This window comes from Colletotrichum paranaense (genome assembly GCF_030867605.1).
Source record: "Colletotrichum paranaense strain IMI 384185 chromosome Unknown Scaffold_1.1, whole genome shotgun sequence".
NCBI lineage: Eukaryota > Fungi > Ascomycota > Sordariomycetes > Glomerellales > Glomerellaceae > Colletotrichum > Colletotrichum paranaense.
The window spans coordinates 2,909,216-2,930,163 of NW_026848959.1; the positions used below are offsets into that span (position 1 = coordinate 2,909,216).

General features: G+C 53.7%; 6 protein-coding genes across 6 annotated transcripts; 4 read left to right on the forward strand and 2 right to left on the reverse strand.

The window, feature by feature from the left end:
• Positions 1-1,407: 1,407 nt before the first annotated feature.
• Positions 1,408-2,455, forward strand: CPAR01_01029 (aldose 1-epimerase; the record flags this gene model as incomplete). Its single annotated transcript, XM_060485319.1, has 2 exons — positions 1,408-1,986; positions 2,072-2,455. The coding sequence occupies 2 exons, from the start codon at positions 1,408-1,410 to the stop codon at positions 2,453-2,455; spliced, it is 963 nt and encodes a 320-aa protein (XP_060356176.1).
• A 938-nt stretch (positions 2,456-3,393) lies between these two features.
• Positions 3,394-8,748, reverse strand: CPAR01_01030 (uncharacterized protein; the record flags this gene model as incomplete). The annotated part of the gene is made up of 1 exon (XM_060485320.1): positions 3,394-8,748. The coding sequence occupies one exon, from the start codon at positions 8,746-8,748 to the stop codon at positions 3,394-3,396; it is 5,355 nt and encodes a 1,784-aa protein (XP_060356177.1).
• Positions 8,749-10,036: 1,288 nt separating this feature from the next.
• Positions 10,037-11,815, forward strand: CPAR01_01031 (guanine nucleotide exchange factor synembryn; the record flags this gene model as incomplete). The annotated part of the gene is made up of 5 exons (XM_060485321.1): positions 10,037-10,226; positions 10,282-10,356; positions 10,416-10,492; positions 10,542-11,647; positions 11,707-11,815. The coding sequence occupies 5 exons, from the start codon at positions 10,037-10,039 to the stop codon at positions 11,813-11,815; spliced, it is 1,557 nt and encodes a 518-aa protein (XP_060356178.1).
• A 1,175-nt stretch (positions 11,816-12,990) lies between these two features.
• CPAR01_01032 (chromo domain-containing protein) lies at positions 12,991-13,628 on the forward strand (the record flags this gene model as incomplete). The annotated part of the gene is made up of 2 exons (XM_060485322.1): positions 12,991-13,067; positions 13,121-13,628. 2 exons carry the CDS (start codon positions 12,991-12,993, stop codon positions 13,626-13,628), a joined length of 585 nt encoding a protein of 194 aa, XP_060356179.1.
• A 1,043-nt stretch (positions 13,629-14,671) lies between these two features.
• On the forward strand, positions 14,672-15,603 carry CPAR01_01033 (uncharacterized protein; the record flags this gene model as incomplete). The annotated part of the gene is made up of 2 exons (XM_060485323.1): positions 14,672-15,268; positions 15,340-15,603. The coding sequence occupies 2 exons, from the start codon at positions 14,672-14,674 to the stop codon at positions 15,601-15,603; spliced, it is 861 nt and encodes a 286-aa protein (XP_060356180.1).
• Positions 15,604-16,610: 1,007 nt separating this feature from the next.
• CPAR01_01034 (uncharacterized protein) lies at positions 16,611-19,707 on the reverse strand (the record flags this gene model as incomplete). The annotated part of the gene is made up of 3 exons (XM_060485324.1): positions 16,611-17,194; positions 17,543-19,619; positions 19,681-19,707. The coding sequence occupies 3 exons, from the start codon at positions 19,705-19,707 to the stop codon at positions 16,611-16,613; spliced, it is 2,688 nt and encodes an 895-aa protein (XP_060356181.1).
• Between the last annotated feature and the right edge of the window lie 1,241 nt (positions 19,708-20,948).

The window sequence follows — 20,948 nt, forward strand, 5'->3', positions numbered from 1 at the left end:
TTTGTCTCCAATTATCTTGTTATCGAGGACATACAGGATTGCATCTTGTGTTATTCTCTCAAAAGTAGGTCTTTTCTATTGAGGCGAGGTGCCCGATAGTCAATATGGGTTGGCCTAGAAGAGGTAGATCGTAAGCAGCGGGCTGGGCTGAACATGATTGAAATTCACGCTTCTCGGATCATTGCGAGGGACAGATTCGGCTACAACCCGAGTGGGCTGCCTATTTCACGACCTCTATAACTCATACAGAAAGTGTGCAGATATTTGTTTTGTCGTTGTTTGCCGAGGCTTTGACAAAACAGGGGGGTGGTCGAGGGGAGCTTGGTTGAGGATGAAGCTCGTTTCAGAATGACAGGCGGGACAAAATGGGGGTGTGGTGGCCTCGCGACTATGAGCTCAAGAGTGAAGAATGAGTGAAAGAAAGAGAAGAAAGGGGGCAAATTTGACCCCTTGCTCGGATTCACAAACAAAAGGGAGCTCCAGAGATGCCGCAGCTTGGGGAGATCCCTCGTTTGTGACTGGTTTGCAGCTTTTTCCTTCGCAAGAACACCTTCATCCTTCATGCCAGCAGAAGCAGTGAAGTAGTACGGAGTACCTTAACTAAGGTAAAAGAAAGGGAAGAGCTCCTGGGGGGGGGGGGACCGATGACAAGTGGGGAAGACATGACGGAATGGGCATCAATTGCCTTACTCCCAGGTCCCCTCCAGCACAGGGCACTATTTCACGCCTTACAACACGCTAGACAGGGCTGCCCCTCCCCCTCCCCCTCACCCAGCTCCGGGTTGCCCCCCCTCCTCCCTCTCTCACAAGTTCCCCCCTCAGACCTAAGGTAGACAACGCAGACATCCAACGCAGCAAGCTGACCGACCTTCCCCCTCCCCCTCCTCTTCCGCTACCTAAGACTGCTAGCTAAGGTTTGTTACTGACCTACCTATGTAAGCATCGTAAGGTACTTTTCCGTACCTGACTAACATTACCTAGAGACACAGACCCCCCGTTGACATCTGCTTACACACGACTTTTTCTGAATCTGCTGGGACCTTGTCACTGGCAGCCGGCATCCACCCGTTGCCATTGTATCCGATTGTTGCTTGTTGCATTGTACTCAACTTTCCACCAACGCCCAAACTGTTCCTCCCGATCACAACCTCTTCTCCTCCCATCTCGGATAGAACCTCTTGCATATCTACAACTCTCACATCAACCCGTTGCTCAAGAGTAGCCGCCCCCCGCATCTCCCATAATCTTCATTCCAATAAACGCCTCGAAATCCTACCCCGCGCGAACGTATCTCAGAAGAAGAAGCATCGTCCCATACACACAGCAACGACTCTCCTGCCTCTCTACATCTTCCCAATCACCCAGCCCACCTTCAACCTCCATACCTTCCGCGACACAGCAGCAAACATGGTCGACCGGCCCAACAAGCCCACCGCCCTGGCCACCACGCCCGGCCTCCCGCCCCAGGCCACCGTCGACATCACCCACAACAACACCCGCGTCTCCGCCACCCTCCCCACCGGCGAGTCCGTCGAGGTCCTCCTCCACGGCGCCACCGTCCTCTCGTGGAAATCCGCCGCCGGCGCAGACCGCCTCTGGCTCTCCGAGTCCACCGTCCTCGACGGCTCCATGCCCGTCCGCGGCGGCATCCCCCTCGTCTTCCCCGTCTTCGGCCCCCCCTCGGACGCCCACCCGCCCACCGCCAAGCTGAGCCAGCACGGCTTCGCGCGCAGCTCGCGCTGGGAGTTCCTCGGGAAATCCACCAGCGAGGGGTCCGCCGGCTCAGAGTCCTCCGTCAAGCTCGACTTTGGCCTGTCCTCGGCCAACCTCGACGCCGAGACCCAGGCCAAGTGGGGGTACAAGTTTGGCGCCATCTACAGCGTGTCGCTCGACCGCGAGACGCTGTCGACGTCGTTGGTCATCACGAACGAGGGCGAGGAGGCCTTTGATTGCCAGGTCCTGATGCACACCTACCTGCGCGTCAACGTACGTCCCACCCCTCCCTTCCTCTATACCAAGCTTCTATCCCCCCAAGTCCAGAAACTAACAGCAACTCGCCCAAAACAAACAGGACATCACAAAGATCTCAGTGCAAGGCCTCGACGGCGCCGCCTACACCGACAAAGTCGACAACGGCGCCTCAAAGTCCCAATCCGGCGACGTCACCATCACCCAAGAGACGGACCGCATCTACACCCCCACCGGCGGCCCCCGGGCCCCTGTCACCGTCCTCGAGAGCGGCAAGCCCGTATTCTCCGTCGTCCGCGACAACCTCGACAACGTCGTCGTCTGGAACCCCTGGGTCGACAAGGCGCAAGGCATCGCCGACTTCGCCCCCAAGGACGGCTACAAGAACATGCTGTGCGTGGAGCCCGGCGCCGTCAAGGAGTGGCAGAAGCTCGAGCCCGGCGACGCGTTCGAGGGCGCCCAGGTCATTACGGCGAGCTCGAACTGATGCCAGGGGATGAAGGGGCGGGGCGGGCTGGTGGAGAGGGGAAAGCTGTGAGAAAGAGAGAGAGGGAGAGAGGGTCCAAGTCACGTCGACTAGGTGGGGTGCCAAAGGGAACGAGAAAGAGAGGCGGCGGGGAGGGGTCAAAGCAACAACTGGAAAAAAGAGTCTCGGGACAAACCTAACCAAAGGAAGAATTCTGAGCTTAGAAGGGATATTTAGACGGCCAGACGTGGAAGCAGTGAAGGCCGAAAGTTATCATGAACCAGCAGGCGCGCGCGTTAAGGGAAAGCAGGCCCGGAAACTACCCCTTTTGAATACATCACGCTTGATGCGCTTGATGCGCTCGATGCGGCAAAAAAAACACACACGCTCTTACACATACAACCCTTGATCACACGTGCGAAGGATACCCAGTATGCTATGACAGCTCATCATTATCTCTTTTTGCTCTCCTTTTCGTCTCTTTTCATTATCCTGGGCGGCGGTGAACCCCCAGATGCGTTTGCAACAATCTGATACGTGATAAAGTCGAGGATGGTATGTCCCCCCTTCCCTCCCCTCCTCGTTCCCTTGCCCCTCCTCCCCAACTTCAATCCAGTTTCATGCCATGAGTTTTCCCTTATACCCAGTTTCCATACAAGAATAAGTTAACGAGGAAAAAACACCAAAACCAAGTAATGTTTTTTTTTCCTTTCCTTCTTCTGCTTTCTTCGTCTTCAACTCATAAAACCAAAGATCTACGCCAACAATGCATGGCGGGTGTTGCTGACACACCCATCGTCGTCGTGAATGTACATGTATACATGGCGTGGCGGAGGCGTATTGACAGTGTCCTCGCGAGGCCAGTAAGCAAGAAACAAAAGGGAAATGATGACAAGCGGTAGCGGGTCGTTGTCGGACTTTTGCATTCCGCGTCAGTGCCGGTAGTAGTAGAACTTTGGTTAAGCTCGCCCACGAGCCTCGGCGGCGTAGAGCTCTCTCTTGATATCCATGAGCATGTCCTCCATCTTGTACACCTCCTCCCGTGACAGTGCTGCGGAGCGAAGACTGGCGAGAACGCCGCTCAGATTGTCAATCATGCTGACATCCTTGGCAGCATCTTCGACAGGAGCCTCGGGGACTGGGGTTACTTCAGCGACAGTGGTGACAACGGCGACATCAACATCCATGGAGTCTTCTGCCGTCTCGTGTGCCATGGTTGTTGTCTGCTCCAGCTCCGGCTCCTCGAATGATTGACTCGCCCGGAAGTCCGCCTCCTCTTGCTCATTAACCAGTTGAGAGTTGACTTCGGCATCCAGATCCACGGAGCGTTTCGAAGGGCTGTCGTTGACATTGATGCGTTGGCTGCGACGACGGCGGGGGGTTTCTTCCCCGAGCACCGGAGACATGGTGATCTGGGACGACTCGACAATTTCTGAGGGGCCAGTAGATTTCCTCTTCTTGTGGCGGGTATCGACGTTGGAAGCACCGCCCCTCTTCCGCTTCCTAGCTGACTTGTCCGGGGATGAAGCAGCTGAACGAGTTACAGGAGTTGAGGGTCGTGCGGGCGAATGGGACTTGCTCTTACGGGCTCTTGTCTGGACCTGTGAAAGAGCAAGCTCCGCTGGCTCGTCTTCCTCCTCTTCTTCGTCGTCCTCCTCTTCGTCATCTTCACCTCGGACTGTGATGCAGTCAAGCACAGGAACCTTTTCTTTCTTGGCGCTGCTGGGACCCTTATTAGATTTTGGAGGAGAAATGGCAGGGCAATCGTTGATCGGGAGTTCGCACCGCCTACGGTCGAGCTCGACGACAAGCCTCAACATGCTGTTTTCGTCTCCGTCACTCATCTCAAAGGAGCGGTCCTTGATGGCAGCTGCGCGCGAGGCGGACCTGGTAAGTACTGTGGGTTGCGGGCTTGAGGGCGCGTCGACAAAGACTTCCTGGCCAGATCTGGGCTCCTCTACGCCAGTCACTCGGTTGTTCTTGGGGGTTGATGGCGCAGGGTCAGGAAGAGTTTCTGCGGACGATTCCGCCATATCATGTTGAGATTGATCGGGCTGCAGCGTCTCCTTTGCGGTCTCGAAGGCAGGCGGTGGGAGCTCCGGCTCCTCCACGGCACTTGAGGGGACCATCTGAAACGAGTCATCTACTGCTGATAGATCCGGGCTACCTGCTCGGGGGACACGTTGAGAGGTTGCGCTGTCGGTCAAGTTGAGATCTGTAGGCTCATCGGTCATGACGGCGGCATCGGGAGATGGAGAGCCAGACACAGGAGAGGAACTAAACTGCCAGTTCTCTAGCTCGCTGCGACTGCTAGAGCGTGACTTGATCTGAGGCAGCAGAGGGAAAGGTCGGGGCTCCAGAGGTGAAGAAGGAGGATCCGTCATCTCCTGATCATTATCTGCCATGGCCATCGTCTGACCTCGGCGAGGTGTCGGGGTCGAGCTGACAAACTCCTCGTACCTAGCGTTGCGCTTAGGTGTCACATCCTTAGGGGTCTCGACAACCATCTTAGGGGCGGTCGACTTCTCAGTGACCTGTGGTTGTTGCTGTTGAGGGCTTGACCGCATTTCTGGGTAAAGGGCCGCGGCATCCTTCTGCCTCTCCCTGATTTCTTTCTGGCGTTCGGTGAGAACTTGAGACTCGGCGTTGACTGCCGGGTTCAAAGGAGACTTCTCAATGGGCGCGAACTGAATCTGAGAGTCGTCATGTCTCAACCGCGCCTTGGCTGCAGCGCTACGCCGGGGCCTTCCACGACCCTTCATAGGTGTAGTGTTGTCCAGCTGCTTCTTTGCAGAGAGCGACAGCTTGACAGAGCTGAGAGGCGATGATTGGTTGGACGTGGCCGGCTTCTGAGCTCTCTTTCGAGATGAGCGTGTGGAGGATACGGTGAGCATCTCAATGTCGTCCTGCGATTCGACGAACGAGCGATTCTGGTCCGTAGACGCCACACTGGCGATCTCCAAGCCTGGAAGAACGAGGGTCACAACCGGTTGAATGCCCAGTAAGACGGCCTTGAGATGTTCAGGGTACTGGATTTGTTCCGCATTCTCGTAAATCCGATTCCACGCCTCTGCGACAGAGTTAAGAATATGGCGGTGTTTGCTTTCAAAGGCAGCGCAGATGAGTTCCTCGAATGTTTCGAGCTGCACTTCTTCTGGCTTGCCGCTAGGCAAAATGATATTGGAAACGGTCTCCCAGAGAAGCTTGACCTGCTGTTGGTCAGTAAAGTAGATTTCCCCGTTAGTAGTAAGACTCACAGCTTCAGATGCAGCAGGGCTCTGTCGGGCATTCAAAATGCCCTGCGAGTCCCGGATCCACACGGCAAGCCCACTCTCCAAGTTCGATACAGTTCTGCAAACAAGCTCCGGGTTGCAGCGAGAAAGGAATGAACCGCTCGCCCTGAGAAGCTGAGTGGCAAGTTCGTCCAGATCTCCACGCTCGCCGGCCTCGTAGAGTCGTTCCATCACCTCGTTGACCAGTTTGTAAAAGTTATCAAACGGATCGAAGGAGGATGACCTAGGTCCCGCAACTGCTGTACCCCATAACCTGCGTCGAGCAGCTTCCAATGCCTGTCTGTCTAATGGGTGGCTAGCAACGGAGAGAAGCTCAGTTGTTGCAAGAAGCGTCTTTGTCGACAGCGGCAAGGCATGGTCGGCAGGGATAGACTCCCGGACGACTTTGGCAAGCGGCTCGATAGTGCCTAAAGCGCGGCCAGCTTCGCCAGTCTCCTGGTAAGACCGGGCCGACAACTTCGCGAAGAGCGAACACCAGGGTTCCCAGGGTAGATTGGAAGTCTCTTTCCATCCTCTTTCCAGGAGACGCACCACGGTGCGGTATTCTTGACCGAGTGACGGCTCAATTATTGAGCTAGTTGTTAGAGTGCTGTTTTGGGGTGAGCTGAAGGTCGCCGACAGGCACTCCGCGGCGAAGACCCATGGTGCATAGGGAAGTTGATTGACCGGGGGCGACCAGATTGGAGTGGCCGACAGCATCTCTTGTGCCAGCTCCAAGCGAGAGTTTGCTGACTTCTGGACTAAGAAAGGTGCAAAGAACGTCTTGAAGAACTCGACGTACTCCTCCCCGTCGGGGACACCCGGGGGAAGCCGAGAGACCAAGCCGATCAAATGCTGTAGCGGAGTCCGGGCGTCACCAGCGTTCTTCGCCGGCTTTTGGGACGGCGTTGACACAGGTGTGAAGGTATGAAGACGACTAAGAGAGATCATCTTCTCGGTGAAAGGCCGAAGACCCAGGGCCTCTACAGCGACTATGATGAGCTCACGAGCGCTGTCCAGGAACTTGGTCGCCATCTCAGGAGTAGGATCTTCAATCTCCGTCAAGCCAGTCTCCCAATGCTTGAGCAAAAGACCGCACACTTGGGAAATGAACGCCGCGGTGTCGACAGAAACTTTGATCTCTTTGGAGGCGGCCGATACAATGGCCCCCACCAAAGTGCGCCACAAGCGATGGATTTGACTGTTCTTGTCCGAGAGCTCGAGAAAGTGTCTATCCATGATAGGTTCCATAGTCTGAAAAACACGAGCAGCGTTGCGTCGGAGCCACTTGGGATCAATAGCTGGCAGCTCGTTCGGCCGGGCAAGAGTTGTCTCTCTAATACGCTCCTCCCTCCAAATCCGAGGTGTTGTCGAGTCAAAAAGACCGGTGAGGATTAGTGTTATCTGCCGCATATGCTCATCAACAGCGTCGGGGTTCCTTGCTTGCGCTTTGGGTGGCTCTATCAAGGGCTTGACGCAAATGTCCCAATAGGTGTCGAGAAGAGCACTGTTCGTTCCCGGCTTGAAGGCGTAGTAAAGGAGGTTGCACACACTGCCAAAAACGACCTCTCGTGTGTGTTTGTTTGTGTACTTTGACTTCAACTGGCTGCCTAGTGGCTGGTAGAGTATGGGGAGAAGCTTGACGAAAGAGTGGCCTTCGGTATGCATAGACCAGACGAAACGGTTCCATGCAAAATTCGCTTCCTGCTTAGTTTGGGGGTGATCGCTATTGTTGAAGCCCATCTGAATGAGCTGCAGCCATTGGTTGAAGAATTGCCATTTGTCAAGAGGACAGCGCAGTAAACCAATGATGACGCTCCAGATCTTGGGGACTGAAGCCGTCAGTTGCCTGTCGTCCTTGTCCTTTGCCATGGTTTTTAGCTGCTGGTGGTAATACTCTGCGAACTTCATCTCTTCAATGGATGTATCAAAGAGCTCCATCACCTTCCGAGACAGTGACTTTTCTTTCCCGAATATGTAGACCGCTTCCAGACCAAGAGATATCGCAGCAGATCGCAGCTCTTTGACTCTGCTCAGCATGTCCGTGAAAAGGTCGTTCAGCCAATCGGAGTGAAGGACCATTAACTGGCGTGACTGTTGAACCAGGCGTTTATAGATGAGAATTCGAGACATCACAATGCTCTTTCCCTTTAGGTTGTCTTCGATGTTGCGGAGGGCATTCATGAGGCGGCGGACGCGATCCGAGGTCAAGACCTTTGCGGAGAAGTCTTGCGTAGCGATAGCTTGCATTAGATGCCGAGCCACATCTTTCGGTGTTGCAGGATCCTCAAAGGATCGAATGCAGTGATCTATAAAGAAAATGCCGAAATCGCTGGGTATCGTCGAGGCAATGGCGGGGAAATGCAAAAAAGTAGCGAGAAGAGAAATAGCGTTGTTGACAAGAGGCGCATCTGGTCCTCCGTTGGTGGCATTCTTGGAGGTGATGTCTCGTTGGATGAACTGCACGAAGAGGCCCATCTTAGACTGAAGGGCGATTCGGTCTGGGAGGTTGTTGGACGTCTTCAGCGTCATGACCAGTGTTGTGTAGGCATCCCGCTTCGAGTCCCTGTCTGCTCCGGCGAGCTGCTTCACCGTTGACTCCAACATGTCTGATATGTTTGCTGATGTCGTCAAGCTATCTGGCTTGAGACTTGAACTTAGGGGACTCGGCGAAGAGGTTTGTTTGAGGATGCCCTTGACAGGTTTGGGCTGAGTCGAGGACGACGCCGATAGGGGCGATGATCGGGATTTGGCAACAGCTCGACCTGGGTAGTTTGGTGCTTCGTTGTATTGCGCCTGGGCAGAAAAGCCCACACGTTTCCTTGCTCTTCGTCCGCTCGGGTTCGTGGAGTCAGCTCCGGAAAGTGGTGAGTATACGCTCGGTGGAGTCTGGAGACTTGATCGAGGGTCTGAGGAAGGAGGGAGGACGAGGAGGTGCTTCGAAGTGGTGGCATCGGCAGCCAGGCTGGTCTCGCGAGGTGGTGTCGGTGGGCGAGGGGGTAACGACTCTAGTCGGCTCGAGACAACCTCAACAGATCCCATGGTTGCGAAGAGGTTCCCTTCGAGTGGGAAGGGATTACCAGACTCGGGCAAGCTCTGCTCTGTGTCGACTGGCGCATAAGTGCGTTGGACTCCAGGCAGGGAAAACGAAGGAAATGACGATGCGTATGCGTAAAACCAAAGGCAATATACAAATCTCGCTCACTATGCAAATGGAAGAGAGTGACGGGAGGAGGTGGGCTTTCCGGCGGAAACGAGAGTGAGGTATGGAGACGGTCGAAGGAGCGAAGCCGTGTACGGACGACTACGGAGTATGACTTGGGACACGGGGCCGGGGTTGTCTGGTCAGGTATCCGTAGCCAGTTCGCGCAAGTACACGACTTTTTGCACATCAGCACGACCTTCTCTTCTCGATATAAGGGTGGAGCGGGTTGGTTAATTGGCTAGCGCTTGAGGATGCTTAAACACGTCCACGATTTCACGTAAAAACGCGAGTTGAGCGCGAAAACCACTTAAACAAGTGGCCCGTGCATGTCGTGTACCCCCGTCGTTGGCGCTGCCTGGTTGCCCGGGGGTTGGGCCGCCGACCGTCGAAGAGTGGGGCAGTGGAATGAATGGCATCCACCGCAGTCTCCAAATTCGCATCCATCGTAGTTTCCCCGTGCCCTCCAAATGGAAGCGTTCCGCACCGTAGCAACATGGAAAGTGCCCCAGAGCTTCGAGCATGATGCTTACTAACGTAAGGTCAGACAGGCACTCCTGCCACAGGTGTGGCTTGCGCACCCCGTACTGCGTAAGTGCACGGTCTGCTCGCTCGCGTCAACTGCCAACTGCCTGGCGGGCCACCGAGTGCCCCTCTTCTTGTGTAACGACGGTGGAGGAACGGAAGGAAGGATTGCTGGTGTCTCACGGTCAGTCTTCCATCTGGCTCATTCCCCTTTCTCAGCCAGATACCTCGACATTCCACTACAGCCACATCTTCACTTTAACAAACGACAACACCAACAAATCAACAATATCTTCTACTTTGCACATTGAACAAGGCCGACTGGGTGTTGGCAAACTTACATCACCTACACGAATCGCAGCTGGACAGATTCAGCTATTTTTGGTGGATGCACTACCGAACCTAAGGTAGGCCGAAATCGTCGAGGTCGGTCAGACATCAAGCCACTTGAATTCGAGATCGAGTGCCACAATCACATCCGTTGAACCGCATATCCTTTTCTCGCCACTGCAGGAAGTGGACATCTTCCATCTTGTGATCCCCAAAAGGTAATCCAATCTTGTCTTTGCATCTCACATTCCTTTCTGAAGTGTGCTGCCCATCATGGCATCCAAGTTGAAGAGAATGCTGAGCGTCAAGGAACGTAGGGTCTGCCGCAAATCAAGTGCCCCTAGCTTTGCTCGGCCGGGCTCGCCCAAGCTCCGCTCCGTTGCCGATCCCGACTACAAGCACAGCTCCGCCCGCCGTACCATGTCACAGCCCCTCGCCATGCAGGCCAACCTGGCCGGCCCTGGTAGGTTGCCCATCCAGACCAGGCCCATGAAGTTGTCTCGCTGACAATTCTTCAGCAAAACTTGAGGCTGTCACTGCTCTTATGAAGAAGTTGGAAGACGACCTGAAAAAACCCACTCTGCTCCCTCATCGTAAGTTTGATCTACGATGCAATACTTCTCTCAGTCATCCAGCTAAAATTACATCTTAGAGCGTGATGCTGCTCTTGAAGAGCTAAAGATCTATGGGCGGGACCCTACCAACGCTGATCCTATCTTTACACCAGAGGTCATCCCATCTGCCTCCTACGAGTGCTGTTGATACTAATAGACTACAGGGTATCGAGATGCTCACAAGACATGCCTTCGTAAGCCCGTCAAACTCTACGGCAAGGGCAGCTTTAAGAGTTTTGGCCAACACGATGCTATTGAATCCTCAGGCTCGCCAAACATTTGTTGACCTTGGCTACGAGGACCAAGCTTGCAGGAGATTGAAGAATGACAGCTTCGACGATGAATTCCTTGTCTCCAGGGTCTTGTTCCTCACCACCTACGGAACCAAAATCGATCTTCTTGCTCTGATTCAGAAACACAGGTTGGCCGATATCGTGATTGAGAATCTTTCCAAGCACCAAAACCGCCTGGGAAGTTCTCAGACCCATGTATCAGCCGATCCCATGGAAGACATGGCGCTCAACGAGACTTTGAAGCTACTTTTCAACGTCTCGCATTTCTGCCCCTCCGAAGTGGCGGCATTTACAGGCGCCATTCCACACATCGTTGCACTACTTTGGAAGCATGATATTCCCTCCAACAAACCGCTCGACCCGCCATTCAATACCCTTGTCAACGCTTTGCTGGATCTCAAGTTAGAGGACAAAGATGTCCAGGGGGCTCTTTATCCGAAGAGTGAACCTGCAAAGGTAGCGGATCGCTTTATTGAGATACTAGACGCGGCTCTAAAGGCATATCCCGATAATGAACTGGAGCAGCTGGTAACGCCCCTGATAGGTGTCTTGCGGCGTGTGCACGATGGCGCTCCTGACGCTGCCAAGACGTCTATTAGGAAGAAACTTCTTCCTACTGAGCAGGATAGAAAGGAGGTTCTTGGCCGCGGTACTTCATTGACATCACGCTTATTGCGCAACTCTACCAACCCCCTGACCCCCCACCTTCGGGAGGCCATCTCCTATCTTCTCTTCGACATGTCAGACCAGGATGCTTCAAAGTTTGTTGAGAACGTTGGTTACGGCTTTGCATCAGGCTTCCTGTTCCAGAAAAACATTCCCATTCCTGCCAGTGCTGCTGAAGCGTTCAGCACGGGCGAGGAGCAGCGGCCTGTCAATCCCATTACGGGACAGTTCATTGACAAGGAAAAACACGTTGAACTTCCGGAGATGACAGAAGAAGAAAAAGAGAGAGAGGCAGAGAGACTATACGTCCTGTTTGAAAGGCAAGATGGCACTTGCCCCACGACTCGGACACATGCTAACAGATGATTAGGCTCAAGAAGACAGGCGTCGTTGATATTCAGAACCCCGTGGAGCAGGCGGCGAGGTCAGGACAACTTCATGATTTTGGAGATAAGCGAGTGGAGGAGCTCGACGATTAAGATGAAGCATAGCATAGGGACAGGCTTAACTTGTCAAAGAATAGCATACGTGCATCAGGCATTGGCGTAGTCATTCAAGGTACCTTAGCTTGAAACAACTTTTGGTGGTCTTGAATCCGCGATGGATTGATATGAGCAAAGGTCCGGCTGGCTTTATTTCTACCTTCTGATGTGACTCCCATCCAACCCTACCTGAGGCTTTCCCAGACCGTTTTCCGCCCCAGCAGGCCTGGCCATGTCAAGTTAAGGTCGCCCCTAGTAGAATTAAAGTTCAGAAGCAAAGGCGCGAGCTGTACTTGATCCCGATTTTCCAGACCTGCGTTGAGAGAGAGGTGAGCACATCTCAGTTGCTTTCGCCCGTTAGTCAGACGACAGTGAGTAGTGAACAGTTGCTCGTGCTCAGTATATTTTCACAAAGATCCCTCAAGATGGTTTCTTTGTTCCCATCCCAGACTTCTTGTTCGCCCTTGCGTCTCGCTCCCGCAGGCAAGGTACCTTCTAGTAATAAACACCTGACCAAGACTGGACGGTTCCGGTGCATTGTTGGCATCCTGGTCCTTTGAAGCACGGTGTTGAGGTAATAAACAATTGTAGGTACGAGTGGAATTGTCTCGAGGCTGGGGTACTACCGATATGCCCGTTCGCCGTGGCTAGTTAGCTTTTGGCTTGAATTATCCAATTTACTGATTTGAATTCCAACTCGAGCACTTACCAGGTGGCTCAACTGGTCAGCTCACCGGACGGACTTACTTTACATTAACTTAGAACCCCAGGCCTGGTGTGAGGAAAAGAAAGAGATGTAGGTATGCGTCCACCTTCCATCAAAATCGCCCGAGAGGATCTTTTTCCCAAGCAACTGCCTTCCTTTTCTGGATTGCCCCCCCCCCCCCCTCGGACCTTCCTCGGCTCAGTCAGGTCGTTGAGGCTCTTTCCTTGGGTAATGGTTTTCCGACTCGGCAACCTCGCCCTACTTCCAACTTGAGTAGACTGGGTGGATAGGTGGGTGGATAGGAGCTTCTTCCTCCTTCCTTCACTACCCAAGCTATCTAACTCAAGATAGACGAAGGTGCACGGGTTTCTCACTCTGACCCTTCCGGACAGCTTCGCTATATTCCACTTTCTTTCTAGACAAGGTATCCTACTCAAGAATCTCGTCACGACCATCCCCATTTACGATGTCGGTGCCACTAGTCTTCAGGGGCCGAGAGGTTGCAATGACCCAGAACGAGCTTGCCGCCTCCTCGGCTGCAGCGTGAGTTTTCGGCGCCTCTGTTGTTTCCCTCACTAACGCCAAGGTCTATACAGCAAAGCGAACGGCGCCGAGAATCAGGACGAAGATGACCTGATCCCGAAGATCGAGTCCGACTTGGTCGAGCCTGTTGGTGCCTCCGAGAAGTCGGCCAGCAGAAAGCGCCAGTCCAGCCAACCCGCCACCAGCAAAGCTAGCAAGAGACGTAAGTTGCTTGAAGGCCAAAAGCCTCTGGATGGGTCTGCTCAGAGTGTCCGAGCCTCGATCGAGAACAGAGCCGCGCCTGCTGCGAAGAAAGGACTTCATCTGGATGCTTCCGACTCTGATGAGGAAGACGGTCCCGACGATCACGGTCCTAGTGATACTGAGAGAGACGATGCTTCCCCTCCGCCGGTGCAAGCTCCTAAAAGGCGCGGTCGTCCCAGAAAGACTACCAACGCTGTCTCGATCAAGTCCAAGAAACCTACTGGTAAACCGATTCCCGCTGGACCAGTCACCAAAGGTAAGTCTAAGAGTGGATTCACTTGCGTTCTGGTGGTCTTCACCTACTTTTACCCGTTTTAACCTCTCTGATACGTTAGCCACTGCTCTTCGTCGGTCTACTCGTGCTTCTACCGTAGAGAAGGCAGTTACTGAGAAAAAGGTAGCAGTACCTTCATGCCTAACTTCAAGACCGCATTGAGATTGACACCCTGACAGGCCATGACGACATACGGCCGAGGCGTCGCTCGCCCCAAGAAAGCTACGAGGAAGATCCCTTTAAAAGGCACCTCGAGTTCTCCTACTTATTCTGAGGAATTCTACGTCGTTGAGAGGATCGTTGGCGCACGCGTTGACCCCAAGACCAAGGTGCAGATGTACATGGTGAAGTGGAAGGGATACAGCTCGAACCAGAATACATGGGAGCCAAAGGGAAACTTAAGCAAGTGCGCTGCTCTCATCAAGAGTTTTAATGCTTCCCAAAAGAAGGAGAAGGGAAAGAAGTGAATAGCTTTCTGTCGTCATCAAGATAGGCGGGTTGTTGCTGGCGTTACTGATACTTATCGGTATTTCGGGTTCATTTGGGTTTCATGGGTTCTAGGCGTTCAGTGGAAACGACATCGGCTTAGAGGAAGCTTTCGACAAGGTATGCAGAGGAATTTCCGACGAAAATCCGACGATTATATCCCAAGTTGGTTCATACGGCGAATTTGGAACTGCTCACTCGCGATTCAATGGGACTTTGACGGACGGACAGTGCTGCGCAGGGATGGCGTGGGGTGGTGTAGCTAGGATTTCACAGGCCTGAGATTGGTCAGCTCCTGCAGCTAAGCTCTCCACTTGAAATTCCCCGACTGGTTTAATTCACTGCCCCCTTACCTCCATCTCAGGGTTCACAGTGACCTCAACCCTTCCTTCAACGTGTCCGCCGGGTGGCTCTCAACATCTGCTGACTTTTTTTTTTGTTTTCTTCACTTCACTGCTCTGCTCTCCCCAGTGAATTTGTCGCAACTTCTGCCATATAGCCTGACGACACGACATTCGAAGACGGCCGACGCATAGATTGAGCCAATACCAAGTACAAGCTTGTCCCGTGTTCCCCGTCGTCAGACACCCCAGCCGCAATCATGGACGCCGTCCGCTCCGCCCTCCAGCCTGTCACCCATAACCTCCCGGCCCCGATCCGCGACCTCGGCGTCTCCATCATCGGCGAGCACTGCTACAAGTCACTCCTCCTGGACATCAACGTTGAGGATGTAGACTGCATCAAGCTCGGCCTATCCAAGGGCATCGGCCTCGGCATCGTCGGCGTCTCGAGCATTGTCAAGCTGCCGCAGATCCGCAAGCTCACCTCGTCGCAGTCGGGCGAGGGCATCTCGGTGCTGTCGTACCTCCTCGAGACGGCCTCTTACCTCGTCTCACTGGCCTACAACTACCGCAACCAGTTCCCCTTTAGCACCTACGGCGAGACGGCGCTCATCATGGGTCAAAATGTCATCATCACCGTCTTGGTGCTCAACTATACCGGCCGCGCGAGCCTGGCTGCCGTGTTTGTGACGGCGTTGGCCGTTGCACTGGGAACGCTGTTTGCCGGGAGCTTGGTCGATATGCAGACGTTGGGATACCTGCAGGCTGGCGCGGGCGTGTTGAGCGTCGCTAGCAAGGTTCCCCAGATCCTGGCGATTTGGTCCGAGGGCGGCACCGGGCAGCTTAGTGCATTCGCTGTAAGTCGATTGCTCCTCGCCCCGTGTGGGAAGCCTCAAAGGATTCAGGTGCTAATACGTGTAATCAACAGGTCTTCAACTACCTCGCCGGCTCCCTCTCCCGCATTTTCACCACACTCCAGGAGGTCGACGACAAGCTCATCCTGTACAACTTCATTGCCGGTTTCCTCCTCAACGCCGTCCTCGCGTCCCAGATGGCGTACTATTGGAACGCGCCCTCCAAGAAGGCCAAGGGCAAACAGAAAGTTCCCATCCCTGCTGCCCCTTCCACCGGTTCCTCGTCGGCTACTTCGACGCCCGCCAAGAAGGGTCCCAGCACCCGCCGTCGCGGTTGAGTGCGTGGTTCTCTCGAAAGGGGTAGGCTTTCCCCTTTGAAGGCGGCTAGAGCGTTTAGATACCATGTTGTTGCTTCTACAATACAGTGAGCACATTTAAGAACTTGTCCCACTTGCGTACCCTTCGTGAACAGCCTCTTTATTGACGTTCTTAACCTCGGGTTCCGGAGGGCTCTGTGCCGTTTGCATGTACTCGACACGTGAGGTTGCCACAGCCTTGCTCAATCGGCTGGACTAAGCAAGGTATCGTCAATGTTGTTCGACTTGGTGCAGCCAGCCCGAAGCATTATCAACTCCAGTAGACCGGGTACCCTCGGAACTTCCGTGATGAGAGAGATAGAGCTGCGTCCAAGGTTTGTGTTCCAACCCAAGCAAGGACCCGGAGCCTCGGCCTTTCTATTAAACAAGAGACCCTTGCCTGTGCAGGTGGTGTCTGGTATGCCAGAGCGCCGCTTTACATACTACAGCCTACAGGCCCACCGAAGATTAATCGATGTTACGATCCAGAGGCTGTATCTCATCGCTCGTTGCGCCGCAGCTGTTGACCTGGCTTGTTAACGTTACCGAACTTCCTTGGTTGAGGCGCTTCATGAGGCTGTTCACGGGCAGATGTGTCACGAAGGGTGTCAAACGAGATATGGGATCGACGGAATGTGTATTACGAGGCCTTCGGTGAGGTACGAGATCGTATGGTATTAATGGTGTCGCCTTCCCCCCTGTAGTCAGGGTTCTTCTTCTCCCCCTCGGCCGCCCACCATCGCCATCACCACACAATCCCCGCCCTCCATCTATCTTTTCTCGCGCCCGCCCAAAAGAAAAAGAAACAAAACCGCAAAAGACGTTGGCAAAACTAGGTATGCCCTTAGGCAGGGACCCCCCACTTCTCGTGGTATCGTAGTCTGCTATCCAAATTAGAATCCTGTTCACGAGGAGATTGAGTGCTAAGAAAAGGGGCAACTTACATGCTCGTACAAACGACAAAAAAGACCGTAGACACACTTCGGCGCTCAACCGCGCAGAGAGAGGAACGCGACCAACCCCCCCACGAAAGCCACAACCCACAGCGCCATGCCGACAAGCAGCATGATGCGCAGGTTGCGTCTCTGGTGGAACGAGAGGCCGGTGCACTCTCCGCCGGTGAGGCCCGCCAACACCCGATCCCACGACCAGACGAGGGTGACAGCCCCCACGAACGGCAGCAACAGGGTCGCCCCCATCACCGCGTAGTAGAAGACCGCCTGGCGGCGGACCGCGCCCCGCGAGAGGGGGCTCTGGTCCCGAACGGTCGCCGCCATGTCCGCGAGCTCGGTATCCGTGCCCCGGCCGCCGAGTTGACGGACGGCCTGGAGGGCACGGTACCTCTCCATCACCTCGGAGGAGTAGAGGTGGGGAGAGGCCCGGCGGCCCGCAGACTGGTCGATGGCGAGGGCCTCCGCCGCAGCTTGGTGGCTGATGTTTGCCATCTTGCTGGGGGTGGAGACTCTCTCCCTCGCCCTCGCCTGGTCGGTGGTGGTTTGGGGCCGCGACACCGACGAGTACTGCGTTGGGAAGTACTCGCGGGTCGGCCGCCCAAACGGGTGCTGTTGGCGATCTAGAAGCAGTTGAGGTTAGTCAGCGAGTTCCTGCGAGCCTAAAATGAAAAGCAAAGGACTTGCTTCGAGCGGGGGGGCTTGCTCCCCCCGAAGTATCTTCGAGCTTTTTTCTTCGAACAAAACTCGAACAGAGATTCGAATGGGATCTTGGAAGGAGGTGGGAGAGGTTTGGAGTCGAGGTCTTTTTTTGGTTGTTTATAGATTGGGTGACCAACCCTCGGTTTGGAGAGTGTTGTTTATGGGAAGAAGAAGAGGAAAGAAGGCAAGAGAGCGAGGGGGAAGGGGAGGGCTTTATGTAGATATTGGGAGGGTAGTAATGCATAGAAATGCGGAGACTGGATACTTACCAATGAAGATGGTACGGCGATCGATGCCTTGGTTCTCGGTGCGGGAGAAGAATGATCTTGTAGAGTTCTTTCTCAAGGCGAGGCGAGGATAGACGTGGCTACCGCCGTTTGAGGAATAAGGCCGGCCGGGGGAGATGATGTGTCCTGAAAGAGTATGGTCCTCGAGGCCGCTTGCGCGACGGAAAGCTTGAAGCTTGGCTGCGTCCTCACGGGGGACCAGGGGAAACGGCAGGTTGGCATACTCGTTGCGGCTGGGCTCGGCTGCCTCTTCATGAACCTGTGCTCGATGGTTCCGGACGCGATCCCAAGAGAAGTCTGGATAGGGAGCTGGCATGGGATCGAGCTCGATCTCCTCCCAGCCGTCTTGTCTTCGCTGTCTATTCTGCAGTGCGCGCGCAGGAGGCGATAGATAGGAAGGAGAGGCAGAACGAGAGGGGATCGACGGTAGAGGGGTCGACGTCTCCCACCATGCTCTCGCTCGGGTGGTGGAGGGCTCGCGGCCTTTGTGGGAAGTAGTGTGGTGAGCGACAGGATGCTGTCGTTGACGCTGAACCAGAAGTGCATCTGAGACGTTGGCAATGCTGCTACCAGTCATGATTCTGCCCACAAAGCCTGTAGGGAACTCGCGGTCATCGGTGACAGTTCGCCAGTCTTCATCTCCCTCCAAGCCAGTCCGCTCCTCTCCATCTTCTGAGGCGACTGTGGCCATGCGCGTGTGATCGATGGCGTTGTATGGCTCTGTTGCTTGCATACCAATCTCATCTCCGGTGAATGGGGCTGGAACAGGAACAGGAACCTTGATACCGGATTGGGTGATTTGCCAGTCGGGCTGAATAGCTGGGGCATGGTAGAAGTCGTTCTTTTGCTGATCAGAGCTGCTGTGATAGGGTGACTGACGTGGATTCTGAAGGTGTGAATGACGAACACGGCTGATGAGACCACTGGATGGCTGGCTGAGACCAGTGACGTGGTGAAGCGCACGAGAAACTTCTTTCTCAGCATGAGGGCGTAGAAAGACCTTCTCTTTGCCAGGCTCAGACTGCTCGACATTGTGCTCCGAAGCATGGGACGATGCGTTGGAGAAAGCATGGAAGGGGTTCAACAACTTGACTGGAGCCTTTCCTTTGTCCAGGTTGGTGACCTCATCTTCGGAATAGCCAGAGGCGTCTCCATCATACTCGGAGTCAGACTCTGATGTTTGCTCGACTGTAGGGACAGACTGGTCAGCAGGGATCGAGGGAGGGGGTAGAACACCACGATCGATGAAGATAGGTAAGTGGTTGCTCTGGTTGCCAGGCTGTAAGGCTTCGTGATCAAGAAAGATGGGATACTGAGTTCCGTTCAAGCCAGAAAGGTGAGTTGTGTTGAAATAACCAGAAGGAGTCTCTTTCTTGACGACGTCGTCAATGTGGGAAGATTGGTCTGCTTCCTCGGTATGCCATGAGGGACTTGCTGCGACTGGGGGCGAGAGAATAGGGGAAGAGGCCAAAATAGGCGAGGACCTTGGCTCGACCTTGATTTTGTTCATGGAACCGTGGTCAATGGAAGCTAGACTGTAGTCATCACCATCTTCTGGGTAGAATGAGGAGGCATCTGGGTACTCAGTGGCGGCATGCTGGCTGTCGAAAGGATCATCGATGGAATCTTGTCGGTCATGCTGCTCCTTGAACTCATGTAAGGACAAATTCGAATAATCAATGAAGGCGTTCTCATCATCCGACAGGTATGGAGAGGAAGATCTTTGAGGACCATGGTCTGTCGTCTGAGTTTGAGACACGACAGTAGAAGGCGAAGTTTGCTTATCGACCTTGCTCTGGTGGCTAGATGCATTCGGCTCGGCAAGTAGCTCGAGGCTCTTCGGCTCCTTCTGACCCTTAGAGTCTTGAAACTGGCTAGAGGAATTGTTCGAGGCACTTAAAATGTCTTCGACTTGCTCCTCCGTGAGCTGCTCTCCATCGCCTAGCTGTCCATCGAACTCAATGGGGATCTTGGGAGTTGGAGGAGCAATGTGTCGATGAGCTTCATTGAACGAAGCATAAAGGGCCTTGTTCGGGGTGAGAGACCGCTTGGAAGGTCGCTAGACAAGGTTAGTATGATACCCTCAATGTTAAAATTAATGAGCGACAAAGATATCTCACCTCTTTGATCCCTTGATTGTCAGACATCTTTTGCGACGTGAGATCTGCTTTCTGCTGAAAGAGATGGATTGTCTCAGGGCAAGGATGAAAGAAGTGGGATGAAACAGTAGAATCGTGCTTCCAAAAGAGATCGCCGATGAGGCAGGGCAGTTGTCGCTGCTGTTCGAGAGTATTCGGTTCGCGAGTAACCTCTGTTGTCGTCTGTGATGTCGCAGGAAACTCAAGCCTTGACAGGGAGAAGGAAAGCGGTCAAAAAGAGTCGTTGAACAAGTGATGGAATGTCAACTTTTCCCAAAGGTCAAGGTGAAGCGACGTGAGTATGCCGAACGGGCGGTACAAACTTGATACCTAGGGCGAATTGTTTCAATGACGCTCCTAATGTAGAAGTGCTCTGGCGAGTCCGTAGATTGCTTGACTGTCTCGCGCCCCGAGACCTTTGACGTACTGAAAAAGTTGCTTGTGCTTGAAATCTTGGAAGTCCTCAAGTGAATGCTTGAAAAGCTCAGTAAGTTGGATAAGCAAGGTGAAGGTGCGGATAGTTATGAGTATCTCTGGAATAATTTCAGAAAGGCGCACTTCCTGGGGGAGAAGGGTGAGGAATTTTGCAAGAAGCAGACAAAAGGGTAGCTCATTGACAAAAGTGATTGGTATCAAGAAAGAAGAGTGAGGAATGCGAGAAGGTTGCATGTGAGATGGATATCGTGCAATGAGAAGGGTTAGAAGGAGACGGGAGAGGAGAAGGATTCAAGGCAAGCTGGTGAAATAGCTGCTGCTGTGTGAGAGAGAAATCCAGCAGCGTGACTTCCTGCGAAGTGGGAAATGAGGAAGAATTTTTCAACGCGGTGCGATTCTGTTCTCTAAGACAAAAAACCAAAAATCCATTCAGCCGGGCAGACGTGATGCCAAACTCGAGATATCAACAAAGCCCAAGGTGTAGAATGGATGTGGGTCCCAACACCTCCCACCTCCTATCAGCAGCTGTAAACTGCCCTTCGAGGCAATCAGGCGACGAGGATGCTCTATCTTTTTTCTTTCCCAAACCTCAAGACAAGGCTTTGAATTTTCATATTTGGCATTGGCAATAAGATATTTCAGGTTATCATCCGTTTAGCATAGTACACCTCATGGTCCCATACAAGTTGGTCTCGAGGTTTACTACATCGTCTACGCGGATCCGTTTTGTACTTACGTTTTCAGCCAGGAGCAACATTAGCATGACGATGAGGATTGCGAGAACTCATAAGTCATGAGAATGTTGAGTCCACATC